General features: G+C 40.3%; 1 protein-coding gene across 6 annotated transcripts in view; it reads left to right on the top strand.

Annotated features, from left to right (window-relative positions):
* The window catches only part of Macrod2 (mono-ADP ribosylhydrolase 2), a 1,826,063-nt gene that overhangs the window by 1,309,613 nt on the left and 489,096 nt on the right, over positions 1 to 27,354 (top strand). For all 6 annotated transcript variants that reach the window (XM_057781066.1, XM_057781065.1, XM_057781064.1 and 3 more), the window contains exon 8: positions 1,823 to 1,896. In XM_057781066.1, the coding sequence (XP_057637049.1) occupies positions 1,823 to 1,896 (74 nt within the window). The remainder of the gene's footprint in view (positions 1 to 1,822; positions 1,897 to 27,354) is intronic.

The raw sequence follows: 27,354 nt of genomic DNA, 5'->3' as shown, positions 1-27,354 counted from the left end.
CAAAAGAATAGATATAAGTAGGGAAAACTAAACTGAATGCTTGGAGAAAGGAGATGGAGTCAGAGAGAAGCCATAGAGCTGCAGGAGACAGATGGTGAAACTTTAGCCAATAAGCCACACCTATGTGGCAATGCGCAGATTAATAGAAATGGGTTAAATTAATATGTAAGAGTTAGCCAATAAGAAGCTAGAGCTAATGGGCCAAGCAGTGATTTAATTAATGCAGTTTTTGTATCGTTATTTTGGGGCCGAGCAGCTGGGAACCAAAAAGTGGCCTCCTGCTACAAGAAGTTGCATTGGAAAGTTCAGAAGGAGAAACTGATGGTAGTGGGATTCAGAAAAGACAGTAGCTTTGAAATGAGTACTGATGGTTACAGAGTATCTTTAAAGTACTCTGGGGACAGTGATGATTGTGAAACTTTATAAACAGTAACAACCATTCAATTGTGTACTTGTAGATAATATTTAAACACTAAAAAAAAACAAAGAAAAATGAGAGATATAGGGCCATGGAAATCCAGAAAGTTAGAGCTAATAGGAAAGAAATTGATACTTGGTGATTAAGGAGCCAGTATAGTACTTAAAAAGCATTTCAATAATATTTAGTCCCTTCTGTCTCCTCCTCAACAGCATCAGAGAAATTCGAGTCTGCAGGTTACTCCTTCTACTTCTGTTGGACAATGCAATGATTCTGGTGGTCTAGGGATATGTTCAGGTGACATTAGCTAAACAATCATAGTGGTGTGTGTTTGTCGTTCCAAACGTTTGTGTTCATGCTGAGATGACACATAACTGTGACTTCTGCTGCTGTGATAAAATCCAAACCATACCAGAAGGTCCGTTTAGTTGATGTGATTTTCATCCCAGACATTATCTGTAGTGCTGGAATAACCATCATTGACTACTGATAATAGATTTCTGTCATATGTATAGCTAGCTATTTGGCAAGTTATCTTCTTTACTTTGTGGCAGTTCCCTAATAGAACATTGAACCAGTGATTCCCACACCAACCACATGTTTCTCTGAGCCACATTGACTGGGATTTAAAACTGAAGAGGTATAGCAAACACAAAACAAACTCAATGTTTTTGGAAGTTGCTTTTTTGTTTGTTTGTTTTCTTGCCTCCTGATGCTTCACCTGGGCATTATTTTCTTTTTTCCCTTTATAGTACAGGTCGTTTCTTTATATATTAAGGTGTCTATTTTTGTACTTTGCGGGATTTCTTTGGTTACCAATGTGTGTCTCTGTGTCCGTATGTTTCTTGTGTGTGTGTGTGTGTGTGTTTTAGTTTGGCTCTTTGTTTTTCTCTTCATTTGTTTTTTTCCTATTCAGGTTTATTTTTATATTGTCTTATTTTATTAGATATTCTTTTTAGATGCCTGCTTATTTTCAAATGGGAGAAAGAGAGCAAGAAAGGATGTGGAACTGGGTGCGTGTTGTGGATCTGGGGGGATGTAATTACTATATGTTGTAAAAAAGTCTATTTTCAATTACAAAAGAAACTGAGGCTAAGAGTAAACTTTGATCTGAGCATTACTGAAGAGAATAAAGTACATTATAAGCTATTAAGTATATGTGGATGCTGTTGTTATCTTTATTAAATCCTTCTCTCTTTTTTTGGAACTGGTACAGAGCTAGTCTATACCAGGTTATTGATTGAAGGTTTCATATCCATGTAAAATTTATCACCACCAGCCTTATTTTACTTGCTTGTTGAATGGAATACTATGTAAACTAAGATCAATACATTCTTAATTCTTGGTTGACTTCTATATCCCTTCCATGTTTTATTTATTTGTTTCCTTATGCTCTTTATTTAGGTTTTCCAAATGAACCTGCTGCAGTCATTGCCCTAGACACGATTAAGGAATGGCTGGCCAAGAATCACCAGGAGGTAAGAGAGCCAACATAAGAAACATTCCCGACAATGTGATTTGATCCTATGTTAAAAGCCAGTGAATGAACCGCCTCAGTATCACCCAGACCTGGTCCTTATGTCAGTGGCATCAAACTTTTCTTCATTTTGGGTTACATAGGATTAAATGTTTTCATCGAATCATTTGGCTGAGGTAGATATAACGACAGGTTTGGTGGAGAAGATGAGCTGGGAGAGCAGACTCCTTGCCCCTTCTTCTTCTCTTTGCGTCTTCCAGGCAGTATGGTGTGTGTGAGCAGGAGTTTGGAATGGATTTCCTGATGATTCTTCATTCTTCCCGTGCCGTTTTCCTTAGACAACCTGCTTTGTCTTTGTTGTCAGGGGACTGTGCCGTAAAGCAATATCTGTTAACAGGCTCCATATTTTCCTGATATGACTGCTAGGTATGGGACTGCAATAAGACTACATCATTGTTAACTAGGCTGTTATGGCCAGACTTTTTTTTTCCTTTTCTATTGTGAAATGAAATGCTTTCATCTCATCTCTATTTCTACTCGTTTAGTAAAGTGTATGGACTATGCTGGGACATGCTGAGTGATAAGCAAGAGAATTACTTATTTAAATAAAGCAGCAATACAGCTGAAACAGGAAGTCATACACTCCAGGAGTTTGTCCCTTGACTCTCAGAACAGAAAGAGGGTTTCAGGCAAGGTCTTTTGTGTTTTCCTCTGTTGTTCTGATTTTTCCTTGTTAGATAGCAATTAAATAATTAATTTTTGCTTTCACTCATGATTGTGAATTTAGCTTTCTCTCTGGGAAGGAGACAGACCTATTTGGAAATGGCTGAGTATGGAAATGAACGTTTCCTATTGAGAACCAGCTTTGTTCTTCTTCGTATGTAAAGAAACAGTGATGTCATCTTCCAGTTACTGCAATTTCAACATTCCATAGCCAGATATAAACATCCTTAACCTCTGGTTGATGTAAAAATCGTATGGCCAGATATGTACAGTCTGCAGTCTGTTCCTCCCTCTCCACAAATGTGAAATGTGTGTGAACTATGACTTCAATTTCGATGATACTTGCCTCAACAAGGAAAAGTAAAACAAGAGAATAATACATTCAACTTATAAACATGTCTTATCTGTACCGCAGTCTTTTGGGGGCACTTGGGGTAGTTACTGCCATGATCTCCCTTTTCTAGCAACAAAAAGTTAGATAAGATACTCAAGTGCTGAAAATCACAGGGATTGGTCTCTCATCTCAGGTCTCACAGTCATTCCTCACTTCAATCTCATTGAAGCCAGAGAAAGAAGTTGAGTTGCTTTGAACTCATTTATCATCCACATATGTCTTTGTCATAGAAAATGTTCCTTATAATAATGCCTTTTAATTTGCAGAAAAAAAACATAACATGCCCTGTTACCTTCATTTCTGTTGAATGATTAGAATATAGAAACTGAAGAAATTCAAATTTGTCATCTTGACCTAAGATTACAAGTGCCATAAACACCTCCCATTGAGAACCTGATGATGAAGAGTAAGACATACTACTGATATACACAGCTCATTGACAAATTATAGTGACATATTAATCCAAGGTAGACTGTTTAAAGAGTTATTTTCTAAAAAAAAAAAAAAAAAAAAAAAAAATTCTTAATGTTTCCTACCAACTTCTCTTGCCTAGTCTCTCTTTGAGCCTATTGTAGTCAGACTTTCTTGACCCACCAGCCCACAAATAATGACATGGAAAATTCTTATTATTTGTGAAAGCTTGGCTTTAGCTTAGTATTTTTCCAACTAGCTCTTTCAACTCAAATTAACCTGTTTTTATTGATCTGCATTCTGCCATGTGGCTTTTACCTCTATCCCATTCTATATGTTAAATTTGTTCCATATTTCACTGGTGTCTTTCGGCCCCTCTTCTCAGAGTTTCTTTCTCTCCCCAGAAGTCCCTCCTATTCTCTCTTGCCTAGCTATTGGCCATTCAGCTTTTTATTAAACCAGTCAGAAAGTACCAGACAGAGATACATGTCTACAGTATATGAAAAGATTATCCCACAAATGCCTACCTTTTGATTTCATATCCTATCCTTGTATACATTTTAGGCATTGTAAAAAATTTAGGACATTTTGATTGTTTAACACATTAGTTAGGGAACTATTAAATATATCTTGTGCTGGTTAACTTTTAGGACTTCTTTGTTTAAATATAAACTAAAGAGTGTCAGCTAATTAATTTGGATACATTAGATTTTACTGAATAAATAAATTATAAGTATACCTCTACATATATGTTACAGTTGTGTAGCTTGGTCTTCTTATGGTACTCCTAACAGTGGCAACAAAGGACTGACTTCTTTGCTGGCTTTTGGAACCATATTCATCATACTGGTTTACCTTGTCCAACCTTAATATAAGGCAAGGAACTTAGTCTTATTTCAACTTGATATGCCATGTTTTGTTGATATCCATGGGAGGCCTGTCCTCCCCCCAATAGGAAGGAGAAGTGGATGCGGGTGGGGCATTTCTAGAGGTGAAGTGGTAGAAAGGGACTAGAAGGAGAGGAGGGTGGAGAAACTGCAGTAGGAATGTAAAATAAATAAATAAGAATTTAGAAAATAAATTATAAGTGATGATAGATAAATGTTATGCAAACTGATTATTTAATACTATTTTGATTTAGGGTTTGCTCTGCTTAACCAAACAAACTAGGTTAAAGATCTGTGAATGAACATTGCTTCCAATTCACTTGTCTTTTGTTGCAGTGTTGTTTTGACATCTTGATTGTTTCAGTGAGTGTTTCATTAATTCACTCACTTGATAAATATTTACTGAAATCCACTAAAGCAACATGCACATTTCTTCCAGGGACAAAGCACTAAAACAAATAATCCCTCTCCTTTGATATTCATAGTCTGTGAAGGAGAGAAACAAATTAAGTAAATAAAGAAAGAAGACAATCCAAAGAATTCTTTACACAATCAAGCTTCATAACTACATAATGGGTTATGAGGCGATGTGGTTTCAGAAGCCACCGAGACTGTTCTGAGGCTAGAATCTTGAAAGAAAGATTTTTATAATGAGAAAGAATGATCTAAGGTACACAGAGCTCTTGAGGTAAAATGTTCCACAAGGAAGGAACAAGAAGACAAAAGCAGAGTGAGGCAAGAGCGAGCTGCTGCCAAGGGGTAAGGAGTATAATGATTGCTGATGGAGGAATGGCAAGAGACAAATTTGGAGACTGGCAGAATAATAGGCACTGTGGTTAACAGAGAGGCTTTACCACACTCTTAGTTTAGTGTTCCTGCAGACTTTGGGGGAAGGGAGGAACATGATCTTTAAGCAGTAAATGTTACTGCTTTTTGGAAACTGTCCTTTAGAAATATCAGAGAAGGATGGACAGGGAGGTCAACTAAGAGACCCTTGCAGAAAATCCAGGTAAAACGTGCGGAATTTTAGATGGCAATGACAGTATAAAAGGAAGTAGCAAGGATGGGTTTTAACACTTTAGAGGTTTTGAAAGTTGTTTTTACTGAGTTGCCTAGCTTATTCCACAATTAAAAACATCCCCCAGCTTTAGTGTTATAAAGAAGGAATGTTTATTTGTTGATCACATTATTTGCATGTCTTGAGTGTCAGAGGTCACTGGATTCATCAGGAACCCAGGCTGACAGAAATGTCACTTCAACATAGAAAACACAGAAAAAAAAAAAGAAATTCTACATATAACTTTGCCTCATATTTTATTCCAGTGAAAGATATCTGATAGCTAAGGAATAATAAATAAAGTTCTTACATAATAGGAAGACCTGAATATCAGCAAACATGGTGATGTCTATTGTAAAGGTGGCTTCAATATAGTGTCCAGTATAGAACTGGACAAATACAGAAGAGTCAAGAACTAAATATTTGGCCAATGCTCCCAAGTCAACTTTTCATATACTCACTGAGATGAAGAGAAATGTTATAAGGCATATTTAAATGAAAGTATAAAGAAAGAATGATATTGAAGATAATCAAGTACAAGCTTATTTTAGATATCCAACCAATTCGTCAATAAAAAAGCCACTTATTCATGTCCACCGCTCAATATAAAACCAAGAGAGGCAAAGTGAAAGAGCAACATAGTGTCAGTCTGATAGCATGAAAGAAACACACTAGTTTAGGCAGAAGAGAATTGCCATAGAAATGAATTGTAGTACACAAAAAGGAAGTCTTAGCCATTCAACACCAGGCCTGGATCAGGTTTGTTAGGTGACCAGAATCTCAAACTACACACAGTTAAAAAACATGACAGTCCTTGTTGTTCTCATTCTGATAGTTCCCCAATTACTGTTACTTTATGATCATATTACCATCATTATTGTCATTCACCTAGGTTATCACATGGCTCCATCATTATTCTATCTGTCAACTCACAGGCCAGTCAGTCAGCTTTGAATGAAGGAAGGCCAGCCTTGAGCTTAATGTTAAGGGAACATGCACTGGGACCTTTTGTTGATCAAATCCGTGACATTTTCCCTTAAAAATGGGAATATGGATAATGCAATCTCCCATCAGTGGCCTCTCGTCCTTTCTTCAGATGAGCATATAATTCAGTGGCAACTTCTCTTAAGGCTCAGCTGTCACACAATAAATGACTGATGTCACATGATTGGTGAGCTTTCACAGTTTACTAACCCTCTTCTTTCTGAGTCTTTAGGGTGGATATGCTTCTTTTCTGAATACAACAGTTAGCTGGATTCTATGTAATTTCACAAGCCACTAGCAGCTGCCATGGAAAAGCTTTTCCATACAATGAGGGTCCCAAATGGAGTCCTTTGGTCCATGTTCTGATCCCATTACCCATTAGCTTAGTTTGCTCCACATCTGACCTGTGAGACAATGGCTTTTCATGGCAGATTAACAAACACCGTAGAATGTCCCAAAGGGAGCCTGGCTGAACAAACTGTACAGTTGTGAATGAGATGAAGCAACATTTACAAAACAAACAGAAAAACCAAGGGAAAAAACAAAATAAGCAACAACAAAGAACAAGAGATGAAAACTAGAAAACTTAAAGACCCAAAAGGAATTTTTTTCTGCTAAGAGCTGAGTTATGGCAATGAGAAGACCAGCCAAATGCATTATCCCACAACACAGGACACACTGGGGAGGCAAAGAAATAGAAAACATGATTGAAGTATTAACATACAGAGTAAGAAACTAGAGGTCTCATCAGAGGTGGACAAGTGAGCTATGCACTGGCATCTTCAGCTAAAATAAATGTTCGAATTTGCCGAGTCCAAACTGAAAGGAAAGTTATGAATTGGCTTTTTAAAAAAATTGACAGCAGGTAGAATAATAACCTTTCTGTAAGTGCTCGATTTTTCTCAAGGAGTCATTCTATTACAGAAATAGGAAAGTAAAATAAAGGGATATTATGGAAATGTGCAGTGGGACCAGGGCTCATACTTCTAACTCAAGGTGTCTGCTGTGGGATATCATATACAGCTTCTCACATTCCTCATTTTTCTTGCACCTAAAAATATCATTTCATGTGAAATCATGATTTCCCCACTCCAACGCTCTGAGACATCCCCCACTCATATCTGGAAGTTATCCTAGGAAATGTTTGTATGGTACCTGCTCTATTGTTGGACACCAGGGACTCATATGGCATTTGGCTATTGGTCTCTGTGGCAGTGTACCTAGTTGTAATTTTCCTATAGAAGCAGAACAGGATGTCTCTCACTTTAAAAGCTGAAAAGGGCCAGATGCTCTAAGATAGTTCCAATTTATTGGGGTCATATTCAATATTTTAAATTCCCCAAGGGAGCAGGCATGGTATAGCATACAGTGAATGTGTTAACTCTTCAAAAAAGTCTTAGGAGACAAGGCATAAACCATGTAGTCTAAGGGAAATCACTAGCTTTCCAAGGAACGGATACACTGACATCTTAAAGTTCTAATCAGATCTCGGTTGCACAGTGGAGGGAATCTGAGCCTACATCAATTACAAAACAACAGAAAGGCAAATGCTTAGCATTCCAGGAAGTTCTTGTTAAAACTACGGAAGGTACAGTCGTTCAGCTGGGAGGTCATACTTCACCTGAGGCTAACCATAGGCTCATCTATGCAGACTGTAGGATATGTAGTTTTTCTCTAACTCGTCAATGGAGATTTCATGACTTGCTTCATCAGAATGCTACTTCTGCCCAGCAGACCTAGATCCTGTTCTGGAATGAGCAAATCACTGGGGGAAACCCCTGTTTCATTTAGTAAGTACCTAGTCAGAGTTAAAACTGAATGACACAGGAGATATTCCACTTCTGCATTTTTAAGCTCAAAGTTGATTTTCTTCTATATTGGAGGAAGGTAGAAGCTTCACTGTACCACACGCTCCCGTTGGGGCCTCTTCCCAACACATTTTTTTAAACTATGGATTTTACACAAACAGATTGTGATTAAAAATGTTAAGTATCATTTCTATGTCATTTCAATGGTTTACTCTGTGCCCTGTGGGGGAAGTGCAACCCCTGTGATGTAGCTTTTTGTCACTTTAAGTAGCATAAATATAGATGTGGCTCAATGAGCTGAGAGGCTGTGTAGAGGGAGCAGAATCAGCTTCATTCCTACCTGAGGTTTCGGATGTTACCTGGTGTTACCCAAACTGCAGGGTCTCCCAGTGGCAGCTGTAAACCAAAACTGGTTTTATGTTTATCATGAATAGCCTTTAAAAATAAAGACATTGGTCGTGTGTGTTTGTGTGTGTACATGTGTGTGTGCCTGTGTGCATGTACGTTTGTGATGCATGTCTGTGCTCCATGGAAAGTCACACAAAAACCAGAGGAGAGCATCAGCTGTCCTCCTCCAGCACTCAATCACTCTTTACCTGGAGCTCACTGGGCATGCCGGCTGGCCAGCAAGCTCCAGCAACTCTTTCTCCTATCTCCACCTCCCCCACCCCCACTGTGGGCATGTGCGACCAACCCCTGACTTGAGATGACTGCTGAGAATTCAAATCTAGGCCCTCATAATTACACTGTAAGGGTTCACTCACTAAGATATTGGTTGACATTGTATGGAAGTAGTTGGCCCTGTCACTTCCCTGTGCTTCCAAGCATTCAGATACCAACCAAGGGTTTATTAAGGAGTTGAATACATTCCTCCAGCTTGGGAAACACAATTTGGAATCTACAGAAGAAACACTCACTGGTCTAGATGCAGTTCTCATGCAAATTTGACAAGGTGGAGGACAGGGCCACTGGTTTCCTCACTACAGATCACAGAGGGACTGTGACACTTTAGCTTCCGCTGCCAAGGCTATTCTTTCCCCTGCTTGGCAGAGGTCTTTGAACATATGCAGTGTTAAAAACTGTTTGTCACTTTTGTTTTGGAATCACATTGGAGAGGAGGAGGCAGAAAGGAAGATGGGAAGAGAAAGGGGCGGAGGGATGGAGAGGAGGAGGGAGGAAGGAAAGAAACAGTGTGGGATCTGCCTCATGTCCCTGACATGAAATGCCACCGGATTGTTATGGTTCCCAGAAGGGGGTTTTAAATGAAACGTGAAATAATGTTTACATTGATGATTGGAAAATTATATCCTTCATGCTAAACTCCAGCTCCTGTGGGTGATTGTTTACAAGGAATACAATGTGCTTTCCTTCAGTTTCCTGAAACAAGGGGTGTACCCAATAGACAGGGGCCGAGAAGGAATAAATGATGTATTCAGAATTCCCTTCTGGTAATGACTTTATTTTAGTCTCATTGTCAGCCTTAGTTTTGGAGGAATCTAAGGTTGGAATCTGTCTGTTTAGAAAACTAAGTGCCATCTTTGAATTCTTTGTATCTTGTGCAGGAATGGGGTTGTGCTAGTAAGAATCAGCAACCGCATATGCGCCTCTAAAAATGTATCCCTGGACTTACTCAAGAGGGTCAGGAGGTGGAAGCCATGATGCTCATCAAGTATAACATGACTAAAGAACTTGATTAACAGGCTTTGAGGTGTGCCATGCTGCTTTTCCTCTGGAATAACTCTGATGACCTGAATAGATCGTAGGCTTTTTATTCCCTCTTCCCTCCCTCCCTCTTTCTCTCCCTTCCTCCCTTCGTCCCTCCCTCCCTCCTTCCCTTCCTTCCTTCCTTCCCTCCCTTCCTCCCTCTTTCTCTCCCTTCCTTCCTTCGTCCCTCCCTCCTTCCCTTCCTTCCTTCCTTCCTTCCTTCCTTCCTTCCTTCCTTCCTTCCTTCCTCCCTCCCTCCCTCCCTCCCTCCCTTCTTTCCTTCCTTCCTTCCCTCCCTTCCTCCCTCTTTCTCTCCCTTCCTTCCTTCGTCCCTCCCTCCTTCCCTTCCTTCCTTCCTTCCTTCCTTCCTTCCTTCCTTCCTTCCTTCCTTCCTCCCTCCCTCCCTCCCTCCCTCCCTCCCTTCTTTCCTTCCTTCCTTCCCTCCCTTCCTCCCTCTTTCTCTCCCTTTCTTCTTCCCTCCCTCCCTCCCTCCCTCCCTCCCTCCCTCCCTCCCTTCCTTCCTTCCTTCCTTCTTCTTTTCCTTCCTCACATACACAATACTTCCCACTCTCAGAATATCTTTGTTGAAATTTGCCAAGTGCTAGATTGGCTGTCGAAGGCCAGTTTTGTTCTTTTGCCTTCTTATCCTCAGTTCCACTTTTAGAGGTAAGTCAAGTCTCAAAGAATCTATTATCTCTCAGCAAGTCGTCTCAGCATTTGTGCCTAACATATCGTGCCCTGTGCTGGAGCTTCCCAAGTGAAGAGAGCCCCAGCACTTCCACCCTCATGCTACTTTATCATCTATACCACAGACTATTCAAAGTCTTGGCACTAGAAACTGAAACCCCTCCAGGGTGCAGCCAAGCTCCATAGTGCTCATCAGCTCAGGAAGAGCCATACTTCATAGGATAATGTAATTTAGGAGTCAGCTAGCCAACATGCTTCCATTGACTTCCATCAGAAACTCTGAGACACTGAGGTAAGACCACCCACAAGCTCTTTCCCCATCGTTCTTACTATATGGGGAAGAACTTCTTGAGTCTTGATGCTTTTCGTTCAAGCATTTAGATGGCAAGGCCTAGGAGAATTGTATTCATACAATTTTTATCATCTTTTGTATATTAGCATACCCTGTTAGTGCCCACCCTCATATATGAGGCACATATATACATCCTCCCCTGTTGGTACTCTCTAACTCAGATTGATCTGCCCATCACATTGGCACAAAAAAGAAGGAGCCTAAAGCATTACAGAGATAACCCAAAAAACCGAAGTGTTCAGGAAGTGGGGATATATTTCAATAGGCAAGGGGGATTCTTATATAGGGGTCTAAAAAGAGTTCTAAGAAATATATAAGAGGTACATAAAAAGTTATTCTTAAAGGAGGGAAACCATTTTGTCCCATAGCCTTTAGTAGTATGCTGGTGTTTTTTTTTTTTGTTGTTGTTGTTGTTGTTGCTGATTTTTTAACTAGACACAAGCTATACGCATCAGTGAAGAAGGAACCTCAGTTTGGAAAATACCTCCATCAGACTAGCTGTGATCAAACCTATGGGGCCTTTTCTTGTTTAATGATTGGTATGGAAGGGCTCTGTTCATGGTGAATGGGATCATCCCTGGTCAGGTGGTTCTGGGTTATCAAAGAAAGCAAACTGAACAAGTCAAGGGGAGCAAGCCGGTAAACAGTATTCCTCCATAGCTTCTGTTTTGGTCCCTACCTTGAGTTTCTACCCTCAATGATGGACAGCTAGGCTCTATAACACAGACTATTATATATTTATAAAAGACTCTTCAAGGAATCCATTTCTATAACTAGTTTTGCAAGTGTGGTAGTTCAAAGTAAAAGAGGTTCCTATTTCATACCATGATATGAACCGACTTCCAAGGCCAGTGATGAGTTTTCTAGGGTTACCAGGACAGCCAAACTTAGGCAAGGAACTTAAAATAGGTTAGTTAGAATCTCTCACTGGAATTTCTCTGCCACCGGGAGTTGGGAAATAAGAGTACTGGGGAAGCTTAGAGGTATGGGGCATCAGAGGTACCAGCTGTTATGTTCCCTGCCATTTGGCAGGTGGCCTGCTTTGGGAAGATCATTTGCTGAAGATGTCACAGATTGTTGGACAGCTGGCAGAATCCTGGAGTCCATTCTGTTGCCTTGTGTAAAAAACATCAAAATTGGGGGTAAAATGAAGTATCTTATAGCAAAATTGAATGGTTAGCCACATTTACTTTTAACAACCCAAGATAAAACTTAAGTTAGGGCGCAGAGTTCAAAACTGATTAATGGATGAAAATCATTTGGAGAGATTTTTTAAAGGACATTTTCTATAACTATTGACACATTAATCAGAGAATCCCATGGGATTCATTGTGCTATTCTAGATAGTAATTCACTGATCACTTCTGTATCCTTTTGCCCTCCTCTCTCTCCCAACTAGTTTTAATTCTCACTTCCTTCCCCTGACAACCCTCTTCCAGTTTCACTTAACAACTAATTTGGGTGAAACAAATCATATCCTTCAAGTGTTTACATTAGAAAAAAATAAATAATTGAGTATTGTGTCTGAGACAAATGCATAAGAATGTTTCCTACAGAAGGAAAAGCTAGAGATACATTAGTTTCTGATGACCGTGTCTTCCTCCTTTGTTGCTGTAACCTCAAGATAGATAGGAAACATATTTTCATGGAAACAAGGACTAAGCGGAGGCCTTGAAGAAACACAGAACATGTGACACAGAGACCTTCTAAAACTAGATTTTAGAGTATAGGTCTTATAAACAAAACAAAATGGTTGTTCAAATTACATGAGCGCAATGTTACCAGGGCTGGGACTGCTATGTTAGAGAGAGAACGGGTCTCTTTACAAAATTTCTTAAGAAGTCTACAAGATTATGGGGCAGACTGCAAACAGGACCATATGCATGAGGTTATCAATAGCAGAGGCAGGCAGCTAAACTTCCTTTTAAAAAAGTTTGCCTTAGTTCTTTGGGAGTTTCACACACTGTATTTTGAGCGAACATGTTCACCCCTCAATTCTTTTCAGTTCTTCCCTATACAATTAACTTCGTTTCCTTTTTTAAAAATAAAAAAAATGAATCAAGACCAATCATGACCAAGTATTCTCATATATGTTGCCTTCCACTGGAGCATAGTGGAGGTACCAGGGTTTATAGTCAGAGAAAATTGTCTTTCCCTAAGGGATGTATTGTTATACCCGTTTTCCATTTCCGTACTGGAGTATGTCTGGCTTGCGACTGTATGTGTTTTGTACATCTACTGTGAGGAACCATGCATAGCTGTTCATAGCTGTTCTTCTGTGTCCCGAAGATACATCTGTTGTTATCCACTGCCTCTGGCTCTTCCACAATGATCATGAGCCTTGACAGGAGGAGACTACTGCTTTTTTTATGCACCAAGAATGGAAATTGTGGCTCTCTGAAGTAGAATATGTAGAATAATTATGACTTAATTGTACTGACCACTAGTTATTCAAATTTTAAACAGGGTTAGGTATGTAGATTAGTATAAACTGGAAATTGAAAAAGAGAGTTCTAATTGTATTCTCCTATTCTCTTAAACAATTCTAGACAATTATCTACATCTTTCTGAACCCAGTTTCATAGTCTGTAAACAAGGGAGGGCAGACCATGCCCTTCCCAGTTCAGGATTATTGCCATTGATATGCATCTTCTGGATCAGGCCCACTGACACAGCCATAGTTTTATTGCCTGTGTCATTATGTCACAGTCTGACCTATGAATCTTTCATCTCATTGATTCTCCAAGCACCTCAGGTGACAAGAAACATCAAACAATATTTGCCCGTCATAGCTCCGTGTCTTAAAGATGGCCACTGACTCAAATAGTGTTTGTCTTTAGAGTGAGCACCAATGACCTTGACCTATTTAGTGTGGGAGGAGAGAATGCCATGTTGATTTTCTGTAATTGATCTGGATTACATGGCAGTTTGAAAATAGCCAACTTTTAAAGCTCTTCGTGAAATTAAATGTGCTGATTACCCAAATGATGTGATATTTTTATAAATAGAAAATAAAGCTCTGAGGATGCAGTTGGTCCTCAGATAAAAACTACACGAGGAGGTCCTGGTGAAGGACACTCTAAATACCTCTTTTGAAAACTGGGAGCATGTGCCTCTGCTACTTTTTAACAAGAGTGGAAAAGGACGCTTTCCCTTGCCATGTATAATAGTTGAGCTGGACTCCTGCGGTCTTGATTGAAGGAAAAAAGTCTTCAAACCTGTCATTGTCATCTAGTTCATCCCAGAGAGGAACAAAGAGAGATTTCCCATCAGTGCCAAATTAAATGATTTACTCTTACTGGCAAGGGTCTGGTCCAGGACTTAGCTTCAGAAACTTCAGCTAAGGCCGGGACTGTCTCACTTTTCCCCACTCAGGTCAGAGCAAGGAGGGCTTCCTGAGAACTGACTTCTCTCGGTGATGGCATTGCTGCTTTCTATACTGTAAAATTCAAATAGGCCTCTCAAAGCAATTGCTTCTTCAATCTTTGGCTCAACACACTAGAAGAAATTTCACAAGAGTATTGATCTTTAATCTCACAATATTGGAGGATGTCACTGTGAGTCCAGGGGCAGAAGGGCTCACTCAGTATCATATTCCCTGTCAATTAGGTCCTGTTGGCTTTGCTTAAATTTGCAGATGACTTAGAAGTCCACACCAAAATCTTGAGTCCGTTTGTGAGACAATCAATCATTATCCCTAAGCAGATAATAGGGAAAAAAATGGGGTCTACAGTTATGACATCAAGTTTCTAAAATCTGGTCAAAATGAAATGTTTGCATCTTTAATCCCAAAGTCGAAGATACAGGAGAAGAAGAGAGACTGAACAATTAGAATCTGATCCTAGTTTTAAGCTTGTTTTGATAGAACGGGTGTCAGCCTTGCAGCATGTCAGGTACTGGGCACGGGAGCATTTGTCAGCCAGGGTTGAAGAGATGCTGCAAGCACACGCATTGGGCATACTCTAAAATGACACGGAGATAACTAGATAACTTAAATGTTGTAGTTTTTTTTCAGTTCGCACAAGAAACTTGCCTATAAATGCACATGTAAATTTCCCCTTTCTCCCAGCTGACGCAAATGCTCACATGGTGTTGCTTAGCTTCAAGAAGAAGCAGTGCCATGCTAGACTGTAAAGATATTATTTCTCTTACATTCTACCGACTGTAGAACGAAAACTTCATCTTGGGCTTTTTTCCCCCGTTGTTGTGATTAGTTTGTTTGGTTTCTTTTTTAGAGGCTTACAGAACCCTGCAGCAATTCCTCCTAAAGCTGATGGAAACTGGATTTATTAGGCTTATTGGGAGATGCTGTGTCACTTTCCAAGATAGTTCCCTCTGAAAGGATTTTAAAGAAAACATTAAATGTTCACTTTATGTGCTGACTTTATTGCCCGAATATGCCATAAGAATAACTCAGCTGTTTTTATTTTGTAATAAATATTGACTGTTTCTGGCCAGCAGATCTCTCCTAGTGGTCCTGTTTTCCCTGCCAGTTACAAAGGTTACACAATAAAGTGATCGACTAATGACCCAGGCAGCTCATCTACTTGGTGGGACGTTGGTCTGGGGATAAGATATTCTGAGAGAGAAGGTGTAATCAGCCTTTTGGACCTGTTTCTTCTCTGCAAAATAAGATGAATGACACCTAAGGGAAGTGAGTATAAATCAAATAGTGGTCCATATCCAAAGTCTACTGCATCAACATTTGTGGGAGAAAAGCTTCTTGTATTTTTTTAATTGTCCAGTTCCCAACTGAGAGATATTAAGTCAGTTAATCTCAATAATTTTTTCAAGCAGGATGTTTGATGGTAAAAGATTATATTCATTCTCCTCAGTGTGGAAACTTTGAACATATATCTTTCCCTGAAAAGTCCTTATAATAAAAAAGCAGAAGGCTGGGTTTAGGGTGCAGCCTGGACAGCAGAGGGTCTGATACTCTTTTGCTACAAAGAGGTGCTTCCTTCTTTAGCCCCCTAGAACCCTTTGGCAAGCATTCCCATGTGAATAAATCAGCAGATATCTATGAAAAAGGTATAATCTCAGCTCTCATTAAATATCCATGAGAGTTGCTATAATGCTTTCTGCTACACTTTGTTTATATGTACTAGGGGGCCCTCTCTTATCTTTTATAAAAAAAATCTTTGTATATTTTTTATATCATACTAATACACACTATCTCTGAATATGATTTTAGATGTCTCTTTTCAAGAAATGCACTTAATAGCTTTAAAAAATTATCAGCACATACATTCTTTGAGTAATTACAGCAGGCAGCTTTTAAAATAAATCTACAAGTCAGCTTCTTGGCTCTTGTATGTTTATGTTGTTCCTAGAAATAAAACAGTCAGACACAGCAAGTTAATCTTCCCTGGACATGAAGGCACCTTTGGCTTGGGGGTATGATGATTTTCTGTTTGATTCTGGCTTGTCCCTCCTGGCCCTTGTTTCTGCCATCCAGCTGTGGATCAGGCCCTGGGTCTGGAGATGCGCTACATACAACATTTTCAGAATCTGCCACCAGTGATACAGTTACTTTCCTTTAAAGTCTTTGACAAGGAAACCCTGTGTTGAAACTCATTGCAGAAAACACTAGCCATGGCAGGATTTTTTGATGTTCAGAATTCTGCTCTGAAAACAATTAGACCCTGATGGGTGTGTGTTTGACAGACCAAATTGAGCTACAAATGACCTGGGTGTGCCCCAGCTCAGCGCAGGGCAGCTTAGGAATGTATTAGGCCAGGTAATCATCTCATCTATTTTTCCCTTGGGTTCCGTGACATCTACGAAGTTCATTTTTCTAAGGAGTTTTTCTCTCTACAAATTCAAACTCGGGGGAAATGGGATCCACATGTTCTTGATTCATTCACCCTAACTCATCAAAACGTTCTTTCCTTTCTAAGTTATTAGATGTCTTCTGAGGATTTCAGCGGGTATATTTTGTAAATTCTTTTAAGCCTTTTTGTCTGGAGGCAGGAAATGGCCATTTGCCAGCAGTAAGCGAAGCCCCCCAGATAGTCACGTTTTGTTAAGGAGAAATGGGAAAAGGAAAATGAATTCCCCATGTGTTAAGTATGGTGGGCGTAGGGTTCTTCACAGGGTTGGGATAATGTATCCTCTGAAGTGGATATTTATTAAATATGTGATAAAAAAAAAAAACACTGGGAGACTGTTGTAGCGGGAACAAGATTTAAATAACCCTCCACCTGTACATCATGGCTTTACTTGTGCAACTCCTAGGTGCTCGTGCCTTAACACTGGCTCAGAATCCTGAAATTAAAACCATGTGAAGCATAAAACCTTTTCAAGGTGTATAGCAGAGTGTCTGTGTGTATGTATATGTGTCTATGCATATATATGTATGTGTGTACACATGAATGAGAGAAAGAGAGGGAGATCGAGATCTGATCCAAGCCCCATGATCTATGATTTTCATGTTTTCTGTATTGAACTCAAAACACAGAACAAAATGTGGCCTCCTACACCACTGACAAGAGAGTACACTTTTGCTCTACTCACGAAAGGCAAGGGTAACCATTTTGAAAAGAAAAAAACAACAAGTTGAACTTGGTCTTTTCAGAATGAAAAATAAGTAAGAACAAGCCATAAATATTGCGGTGTCAAATGTTTTCTTTGTCTCAGCACCTCACTTGGGTTGTCTCATTTACTTGTGACAAAAACCCCATCTGATACGCACTGTAATTGTTCCTACAAATAAGGCAAATGAGAATACTGAAGCATAAAAGAAACAAGTAAAATGCCAAAGGTTGCTTGGCAAAGAAATGGTAGCTCAGACTTTAACCCAGAAACCCCAGCTTGTAACTGCAAGCCTCAAAACCTCCTCTTTTCCCGCAGTGGTAGAAGCAGACTACTGTGTTATGTATGGGTCTTCATAAGCACAGGTGGATTCTCATTTCTTCTGCTATGAGCCAAAGGGTTCCTTTTTGATATTGCACGTATGATGTGTGTGTGTGTGTGTGTGTGAGAGAGAGAGAGAGAGAGAGAGAGAGAGAGAGACAGAGAGAGAGAGAGAGAGAGAGAGAGAGAGAGAGAGAGAGAGAGAGCTTTTTCCTGGAAGCACAATGATATGTCCATGACTTGTTCAACTCTTGTTTCCTTGTAAAGAATATAGTGTCTACAACACGACTCTTAGGACAAATGAGATAGAGAGCTCAGCGAAAGGACCTTCTACTGACAACCTGCAGCTCTCATATCTATACTATGTCATGATGGGACTGGGATCAGTGTTGAAGAGTCATAAGAGCTGCAGAAGTTTAGAGTCATAGAGTTTAGAGTCATAGATATTGACATTACCCATTCATTAGTCACATCTGATAAAAAAGACAAACACACCCAGGCAATTTTTAAATTCCCTGAAAGTCATAGCCGCTGCTATCGTCCCATATTTCTCACTAATCAGCCCTGCCACGTTTAGAATGCATTAATTTTGGAGTGGCACTTACTGTTACTTTTAATAAAATATTATCTTTTCAGTCACTATTTTCCTCATTCCTTCTTAAAGACTTCAGAAAACATCTCTAACAAATATCATTTCCATGTCTTGTGTTTGTGAGTTTTTATTTACTATTGTTTTTATCCATGAAATCCTATCTACTCATTACTTATAAGAATACCAATGACAGACAAATAATCTCATCAAAGTCCAGTGTAGCAAACCAATAAGGTATTGGGTTTACTTACAGGATAGAAGTGACTTCAAGCCAGCACTATTATTTTGAAGTCCACCCCATTGCAGATGACAACTTGATGGATGGAAATGTGGAATGGAACGTTCTTTTCAGTCAGTCTCTCTCTTTCTGTACACTGTAGAATTTCTAAAGACCACCTATAGCTGGGGTATTCTTTTCAGTCAGTCTCTATCTTCCTGTACACTATAGAATTTTTGAAGACCACTCATAGCTGGGGAAGGCAGGAAAAAATCACAACTGTCATCTTAGGTGAGGATTCTATGATTCTCCTCTCTTTTCTTCTACCAAGCAGTTTCTGTAGCTCCGTTACTGTTCATTGCCCAGATCTAGCTCCCTCTGCATTGTCTGCTCACAGTCCCATTGCTGTCAAACAAAGGTAGCTCTATTCCTAAATGGCAATGAAAAAGATGTTACTCCTAGAGGAGAAAAAAGATACACACTACAACAACCATGGATACAAGAATGGTTGTTGTGCACTGTTTTTGACAGTATTGGGATACAGCCTGCATGAAGTTGCACGTTAATCCTATACAGACTTTTTTTCCTGTTAGGTACATGAGGATTGGCAGGAAGTTTATAGAAAGTGCTGACACATAATTACACTTCAGAAATTAACTTGATTAGGAGAAAGGGCCTTGAGCATGATTGGGCCTTCAGGTGGGAAAGCATAAAGAAAGAATAGTTCATTATATCAACTACAAAATGAATGGGCCTTCACCAAAAGAGGAGTTTCCCTTTCAACCTGAAGAGAAGCTTCATTAAAAGAGATAGTTCAAGTGGAAGTAAAAGAGATAACCATAATGATAAGCTGATGGCAGGACGGGCAGAGAATAGAACCTTCATAGAAATCCATGGAACAAAGGAAGGCATCGAGGCTTTGATAATTTTCAGGGGCTGCCTGGAAATTTTATACCACATGTTTGCTCGGGGATACTCTACTTGACAAGGAACATGGAGGAGCCAGGTACTATAATGTCTGTTAACTGAATACCCTTGGAGCTTTTAGGCCATAGCACAGCAGGTCTTCTTAACTCTGTCCCAAAATGTTGCAGGAGGAGGGAGGGAGGATAAGAGAGAGGGAGAGATGGAGGGAAAGAGAGAGAGGAGAGAGAGAGAGGAGAGAGGAGAGAGAGAGAGAGAGAGAGAGAGAGAGAGAGAGAGAGAGAGAGAACAGAGAAACAGAGATGGACAGACAGACATAGACAGAGACAAACACAAAGAAACAGACAGAGGGAGTGAGAGACTGAAGTATTCCATTGGTTTGTGGTATGATGTTTGGTCTATGGGATCTGGTTTCCCAGACTGACCAGCATCCTGTGATTAGGCACAGAACATAGATGCTGGTCTATACCATGAATACTTCTTTAGCCAAGCTATGGCCACTGTTCCTATTTCAGCCCTTGGTGCAGAGCTCTAGCAAAGTTCTCCATATCTCCCAAAACTGGGCAGAATTCTAGGCCTTCCTTCATCCATAGATGGATGCAGTATGTTGTGGTTAGGCTTCCTTTGGCAGTTTTCTAGGGACATACTCTAAAATCAAGATTCTGAACCATTCACATCAGATCAAAATTGTTGCTCAGCAGCTGGTGTTCTACAATCTACCCCTTTCCATACCTCGCTTATAGTTCATGTGCGTGTGTGTGTGTGTGCATGTGTGCATGCATATGGGACCATTTTCCTGTTGGTCCACTTATTTTCAGGTGCAAATGGAAGACATGGGTCAACCTCTACTCCTCAGGAAACAACCATTTTGGTTTTGAGAGCAGGACCTGGCATTCATTCCAGAGCTGATGGATTAGGCTAGCATGGCTGGGCTATGGACCTATTTAGTTGTCTCTGCCTCCTCAGCACCAAGATTATAAGCACCACGCCCACCAGGCTTTTTCTTTCTTCCCATTTTAAAACATAGTTTCTGGAGGTCAAACTCAGGTCTTCATGCTTGCATGCTGAGTTGGCTTCTATTCTCATTCAAATACTTGTGTTACTCGAAAAGTAAGGGGACTTTTGTCTATTTTTTTAAACAAGGTGCCCATCACACTCTCAATTTCCCATTCCTTCCTCCCTGTTCTCCACCTCCACCATCTTGTCTTGCTTTTGTCTACCCAATAATCTCATTTCCATTTCCACTTCAGATATTATTTTTAATGCTGTTTATTTCTATATGTAAATGTCTTTCAGAAAATTCTGGTAACTTAGATTTACATAAAATTCTTTCAAGGGCTGTCCAGTTTACATTTATTTATTTGCCAAGCGCTCTTTGAGTGGCTGGTTGTCCCAGGCATCCTGCGGTGTTTATACAAAGCAAGTTGGTACATAATTCTTGTCCCAAGAAAGTTTATGAGCCCATGAATGAGGTTACACAGAGAACTGTCACCCAGCAGTGTGGGGAGGGCTTGCAGATGGTGCCTTCTGTGCTTAGGTAGAGCATGTGGGGTTCCTAGGCAGAGGAAAGTGTGAAGTAAGACATTCAGTGCTTCTCAATCTTAATGAAAGAATAAACCAAAACCTGTAATTCCTCATCGGGCCTCCATTCCATGGAGAGTGAACCAACTGTCTACCTGCATCATGAGTGGGTGGCCCACAGTGCAGACTTGGCAGTCTCAGGGAGTTTGGGAACCTCACAGAAAATGTCTTACATTTTGTCAACCTCTAGTTGAAATTTTATACCCCATCATATTTAGTCACTAAGTATCAGCGGTTCCTGTGACTTTATCATCAGTACATATAATATCACAGGTATCTCCTATTGCTTGACAGTAGTTACAGAAATCTCAAAATATCACTTATGTTCATGGTAGATTCAAAATGTGGCAGATAGGCTTAACAGTGCAGTCCATTTCAGAGTGATCCTAACATGCACACCTGTTGCCACAGTATGGGTATCTCCAATGTACTTGTTGTACCCTCCTTGTTCTGTAGTCTAACCAATTTAAAAGCTCAATTATCAGATACTCAAGCTCTTCTGAACAAGTGAGCACAGAGAAAGCTGCTGTGCACCACGGCTTAGTATTGCTCACTTGCTCTTTGTCCTCCAGCCTCACTGGCCGACTTAAATCCGTCCAGCATCTTCATGTGTTTCTACACAAGACACCTGCTGAAGCTGTCTGCTCAGCCACTTCTAATAAGATTCTCACCTTCAGTTGGAGCTCTTTAAAGAGATTCCCTAAATACCAAAACAAGTACCTGCTCTCCAATATTATTAACCACTTCATGGTTTATTCCTGGAATGACATTAATTAATCTCTACTTACAATGTGTGTTTTATTGCTTTGGTAACTGTCTCCCTACAAGAATGTCATCTGTATCAAAGTAAATACTAAAATGACTGGTTCTTTTCCATATCCCTGGAGCACTGAGCAATGCCTGGATATAGGTATTTTATAAATGCTTTGTGAGTGAAACATCACTCAGAAGACAGGCACGCCTAATAGAACATGGTGAAGCAATATAAACAGGGAAGACAAACAATGTGGCCTTGGGAAGAGTCACAGAAAAACTTTGTAGAGACATTGGTCAAGCCCTATGGCCTTCCTGTCAGTCATCAAGAGTCACATCGGGTCAGTACGCCTCTCTTTGCTAAAAATACAGCATGCAGTTTATAGGATTCATTGGTCTTGATAGAGAAGCTGAAACCTGCTAATGGAGCAGGTGTTTAGCTCTTTCCCATTGCCATGCACCTCCACCAGTTCCACCCAGTAAACATGAGCAGATGCTGTTTGCATAATATGGAGGTGCAGTCCATCAAAAGCCTGGGAATTATTACAGCTGGTAACAAATATTCTTCTAGGTACCCACAATAAAGTCAGATTCCTGTGAGAACCATGGCACGAAATTTTCGGGACGTGCAAAAAGCGTGCTTTATGAGAAAAGAAGAAGGTAATGGGTTCATTGCTGCCAGAATATGGTGTCTTGACACACAGTTTGAGATGTCTGAATCTGACATTTAATAGCTGAGATGATAGTGGCCAAATACTTCTCGAGGTCAAATTCATGTAGAGTTCCTGAAAAGGCGAGAAATGGCTGAGATCTATAATGACAAAGCTGATGAGGGGATTGATGACATGGTGGTGGCAACAGGACAAGCTTCCAAAATAGCTTGTGAATGATTTATTCCTGTGACAGTGGAGCCAATTGACAATAGCAGAAGGCTAATTAAATAGCAACCAGTGGGAAAATACCACAATTTTCTCTTGACTCTATGTTGGGAATTTTATACTTTTAAGGAGTCTGGTCTGTTTTCTAGTAAGACCTTCCTTTCAGACTTAAATTTTGTATGTTCTCAATTCCTCATCCTATTATTATTATTATTATTTCTTTTTTCCAACTCTACCATGATTTGATATCGAAAAGACCAAAGAAGAAATTGACTGGGAGAAATAGATGGCGAGGGAAGTATGAAGAGGGAGAGAGTAGCTTCAAAGTTTGCCAGTAAGTCTATGTAGGAATGACTCGGGACTGGGAAGGTGGCTCCATTGGTGAACTGCACAGCACGTAGTCATGAGGACTTAGTTCTATCCCCAGCACTCGTATAAAAAGTTGTACACAGCAGTATGCCTACAACCCCAGTTCCAGGAAAACTGATAGGCAGGTCCTCAGGGTGTTCCAACCAATTAGTGAACTCAGGGTTCAGTAAGAGACTTTGCCCCAGAGAATAAGGTGGGAAGTACTTGGGGACAACACCCAACATGTTCCTCTAGCCTACATATGCAGCTGTACATATAGGCATGCAAACCAATACATATGAATAATGTATGTACACACACACAGACACACACCCTAATCAGTTTTCTAATCTGTAGTTATGGGGCATGATAACTTCTATGTATTAAAACCTTGTTGCACAGTTCGAATTTTGCTAAATATCTCAAATTTAATACAAATTAGCATTTGTTGCTGTGTACCAACTTGTGCTAAGTGTGAAGCATTATGAGGTAGGAATGTTTTTTGTTTTGTGGTTTTTTTTTTTTTATTAAGATGGCTCTTTGACAGTTTCCGATCTTTATATAATGTGTAATAGTTATTCTGTACCCACCCCCTTTTCTCATCTCCTTTCTACACTTACCAACGTTCTACTCCCTTCCATATTTGTAATTGGGTTTTGTTGTACAATTCATTTATTTTAAGAAAGTCTGACTGTGTGACCTTGGATTGGGACTAACCACTGAAGCATGGCGGGGTGTCACAACTATAGGCAAGGACTTCCTCTTTCGGTGAGCCATGTAGGGTTCCCTAAGCCCCACCTCCATCCTTGTCCGCCTGTATATGGGGCCATCCTTCTGCAAACCCAGTGCAGCTTTCTGTAGTCATTGATGGATCGTGATAGCAATAGTTAAGTTATTCCCAGAAGCTAACATCTTGTAAGCCTTTTCCTTCTCCTCCAACTCCTGGAATCTCTCCATCTCCTTTCCTGTAGTGTCTGAGCTCTGGGGAGAATGTTTTAAAGGTCTTGTTTAGAGCTGAGCACTCGGCCTTCGGGTATTCTCAGCACCGCGTGCAGCTAGCTGCCTCCACTTTCCTCACAGTTTCCTGGAAAGAAAGGCTTCTCTGATTAAGGCTGATAACAAGATATATCCTTCCTTGGCATGGTCTGTGTTGTTTTCATAAATGTGCACATTTCCATACAACGGTTTAGAAACATGTGGCAACTGTGTGTTAGAATTCTATTTTGCAAAGAGCTACAGCAATGTGAAGGAAATGCACACAAGGGAAGGCAATAAAGGGGCAAACCCAGTCTACAATCAGGGGCTCCTCCATTGGTACAGGAGTGAAAACAAGGAGGGGTCTCAGTGGTGGGTGAGTGAATTTAAAAGTGACCTCTAATTGTAACACAACTAAACCAGGCTGGGAAGGAAGATGGTTGGTGTTCCATTTTCCTGGCTTGTACTGGTTTGGAGAGGGGCATTCTTAGGGGCATAGGTTAAAGAATGGGGCAGTGTAAAAGGGAAATTTATTTTTGGACTGGTTCCATAATTAGGAACACCCATGACCAAGGTTCACCTATACCTGCTTTGGAGACAAAATTGAGGAGGTTGTTCTTGGTGAATCAGGAAGAACCACTTCCTTGCAATGAGTAAGAGAAAGAAAAGAAAATTTAGCGAATTTCAGTAGGTGAATGTCAATTTATACAGGTTATAAGGTGAGTGATCAATTCTGTCAGTAATATAGAATCCCTCCGTGCGACAATGAAGGCCTTAAGTATAAACCCCAAATCCCTCATGGGCTTCAGGAGAAGAGCCCATCTCATAAATTTATGAAGTGTTCATATTAGCTTTGGCCTAGAGTCATTCTCTAAGAGACTGGAACCTCCCATTTTAGAGTGCATATTTCAGTGTAGGGAAGGGGATATTAACAACACAGCAGCCCCGTGATCTGGGTAGCCACCCCCTTTCACTCCCCTTTTGACTGGTGACAGCGGCAATGATGCTTAACACGGCACTGGAAGCGAAGGTCCATTAGTACCTGTGACATCCCTAAGATCTAAGATGAGCTCAGAACTGGGCGATGCCACGGTTTTAACAAAGACCTCCAGCTGCCGTGGCAGATGGCCTGTGTAAGGTAAGACTAGAGCTGAGAGAGGAACGGAAAGGTCCCACAGGGCCAGAGGCTTTGCAAGTCTGGCTATGGCAGTATCTGGCACTTGCCAAACTTTGTTCTAAGGTGACTAAATTCCTGCCTTTGAAAAAGCAACTCAAGATTCAGATAGTCTCCGGTGGAGTTTCTCCATCTCCACTTCCCTGGCAGAGTCCCCTAGCCTGTGTCTTCACGGCACCCCTGACATTTCCTCTCCCTACCAGTTTTGGTGACGGTGTTGGAAGACTAGCCACCGGCCAAACGTGGATCTCACTGGACTCCTTCCTGCTGGAGGCTCGGTCTGCACCGCCAGCCAGCCAGGCTTTCAATCCTTTTCTCATCTGACACATTTAATGGCAGGTGGGTGTTGAAGCCACAGGGAGGGGACATGAGAACAAATATATAATTAGACATCTTTTCTGGCTGCGTGCTTCGCGGAGAGGCCTTTGGGCTTTCTCCTGGGTGACTTGCCCTAATTGTGTCACAGCTTCCCACAACAGAGAACCAGGCAGCATTTGATCCGTGAACTTGAAGCCCGAGGTGAGGAATTGTGCATCTAGCGGAGCAATTAGAGCCATAATTAAGAGTGGGCTGGTTTTCCTTTCAGTTTGCTTTCACATTTCTTCATGAGCATGGCAGGGATTTTCATTAATAATACAGACATTCGGGAGATGTAGAATTAGGGACTGGTTGACTGTAGTTAATTGGCGTATTATTGTATTCCTATAAATTCTGTCTGGGACCGCTGTGAGTAAATTTGAAGCTGCTAAGAAGAAATAAAATCATACAGCCCCTTGTAAAGAAGAGGTTTTAAGATTGAAGTTTTTCTTCTGTTTTAGTGACTATGAAGTTGGATAAGTGCTAATTTGAGCATTTTGTATTGGAAATGCTGAAGTAATGGACATGATAAGTTTCTGGTAGATACCCGTAAACTACCTCTGGAGATAGGGGACAGAAACTATAAAAAAAAAAGTGACATTATGACAAAAATTCATTTTCTGCCACCTCCTGGGTAGTCTACCCACTTCATTACTTATCCATAAAAACCCAAAATTATTGATGATTAAAGCCAACATTATACATAATGAGGATATGTTAATTACAGCACTTTAAAGAAACAAACACAGCTTAAAATAAACAACATTCTCATTTTACAAGCAACAATAACAATTATTAAATGGCTCTTTTTCTGGAGCATTGTTTACACTGAATTTTCAGCAAATGCTGAAGAAGTCAAGTTGAGTCCTCTGGAGTTCATTACTGTGGCTTCATTTGTCAAAGATTCGGGGAATTGGTGCTTCTGTGGAAAACAGAATTCCAAGATGAGCACAAAGGTATCTGGTAATTTAACCAAGATCTATGAATATCGATTTGTAAATCATTCAGGTGTATGTGAGGAACTCACAAGTTTGTTGAGTTTGTCCTGGAATGGGTCAAGACTAGGATGACGGGCACAGGATGCCTGGGTACACAGAGTCAGTAAAGAAGTCTCACGTCCCAACTCTAAGTTATTTGGCTTTCAGAATTACTGCCTCCAAGATCATACCCCTCTTCCATTTCTCCAGCTCTAACACTGACGAAAACGCAGTCCTGTCACAATAGCTGGCAGATGCGAATGCTCAAATCATGTTTTTCTGCCATTGATCCTGTCTAAATTATAGGCATCTTTCGAGAGAGGCACAAGAAAAAGTTGACAGTGTACCCACAGGTTGTTTCACTACTAGCCTTGATTTTTTTCAATAAGCAGCAATTAATAGAGAGAGTCACAATTGGTCACGGTGCTGAGAATATGTGACCACTGAGTGACTGGATCTCAATGGGAAGCAGTAGCTTCCGTATGATGATGCTACTGCAAAGTTTACCCAGGCAGCTGCTTTCTGGAACCAGTCATCTCTTGGGCTTAGGGGATCTTTGCTGTCCTTCCAATGAGGAACAAAGGCTTGACAATTGCTGCCTCTTTTCCCCCACATGACTTGACCGCAGTACTCAGCTTACCAATGCCTCTTCCTCTCTAACATGTACGTATTTCATTTCTTTATGCCCCATGTGTTGCACCTATTCACTGTAGATGTATATGACAGTTATCAGTAATAACTATGCTACATATACAATATTATGCTGTACTGAAACTTCCTCTTCTAGAGAAATTAGTTGTTGTTGTTTTTTTTTCAATTCA

Source organism: Chionomys nivalis, chromosome 9 (genome assembly GCF_950005125.1).
Source record: "Chionomys nivalis chromosome 9, mChiNiv1.1, whole genome shotgun sequence".
Lineage (NCBI taxonomy): Eukaryota > Metazoa > Chordata > Mammalia > Rodentia > Cricetidae > Chionomys > Chionomys nivalis.
The sequence above is the reverse complement of the archived record's forward strand: the minus strand, read 5'-3'. Positions and strand labels throughout refer to the sequence as shown.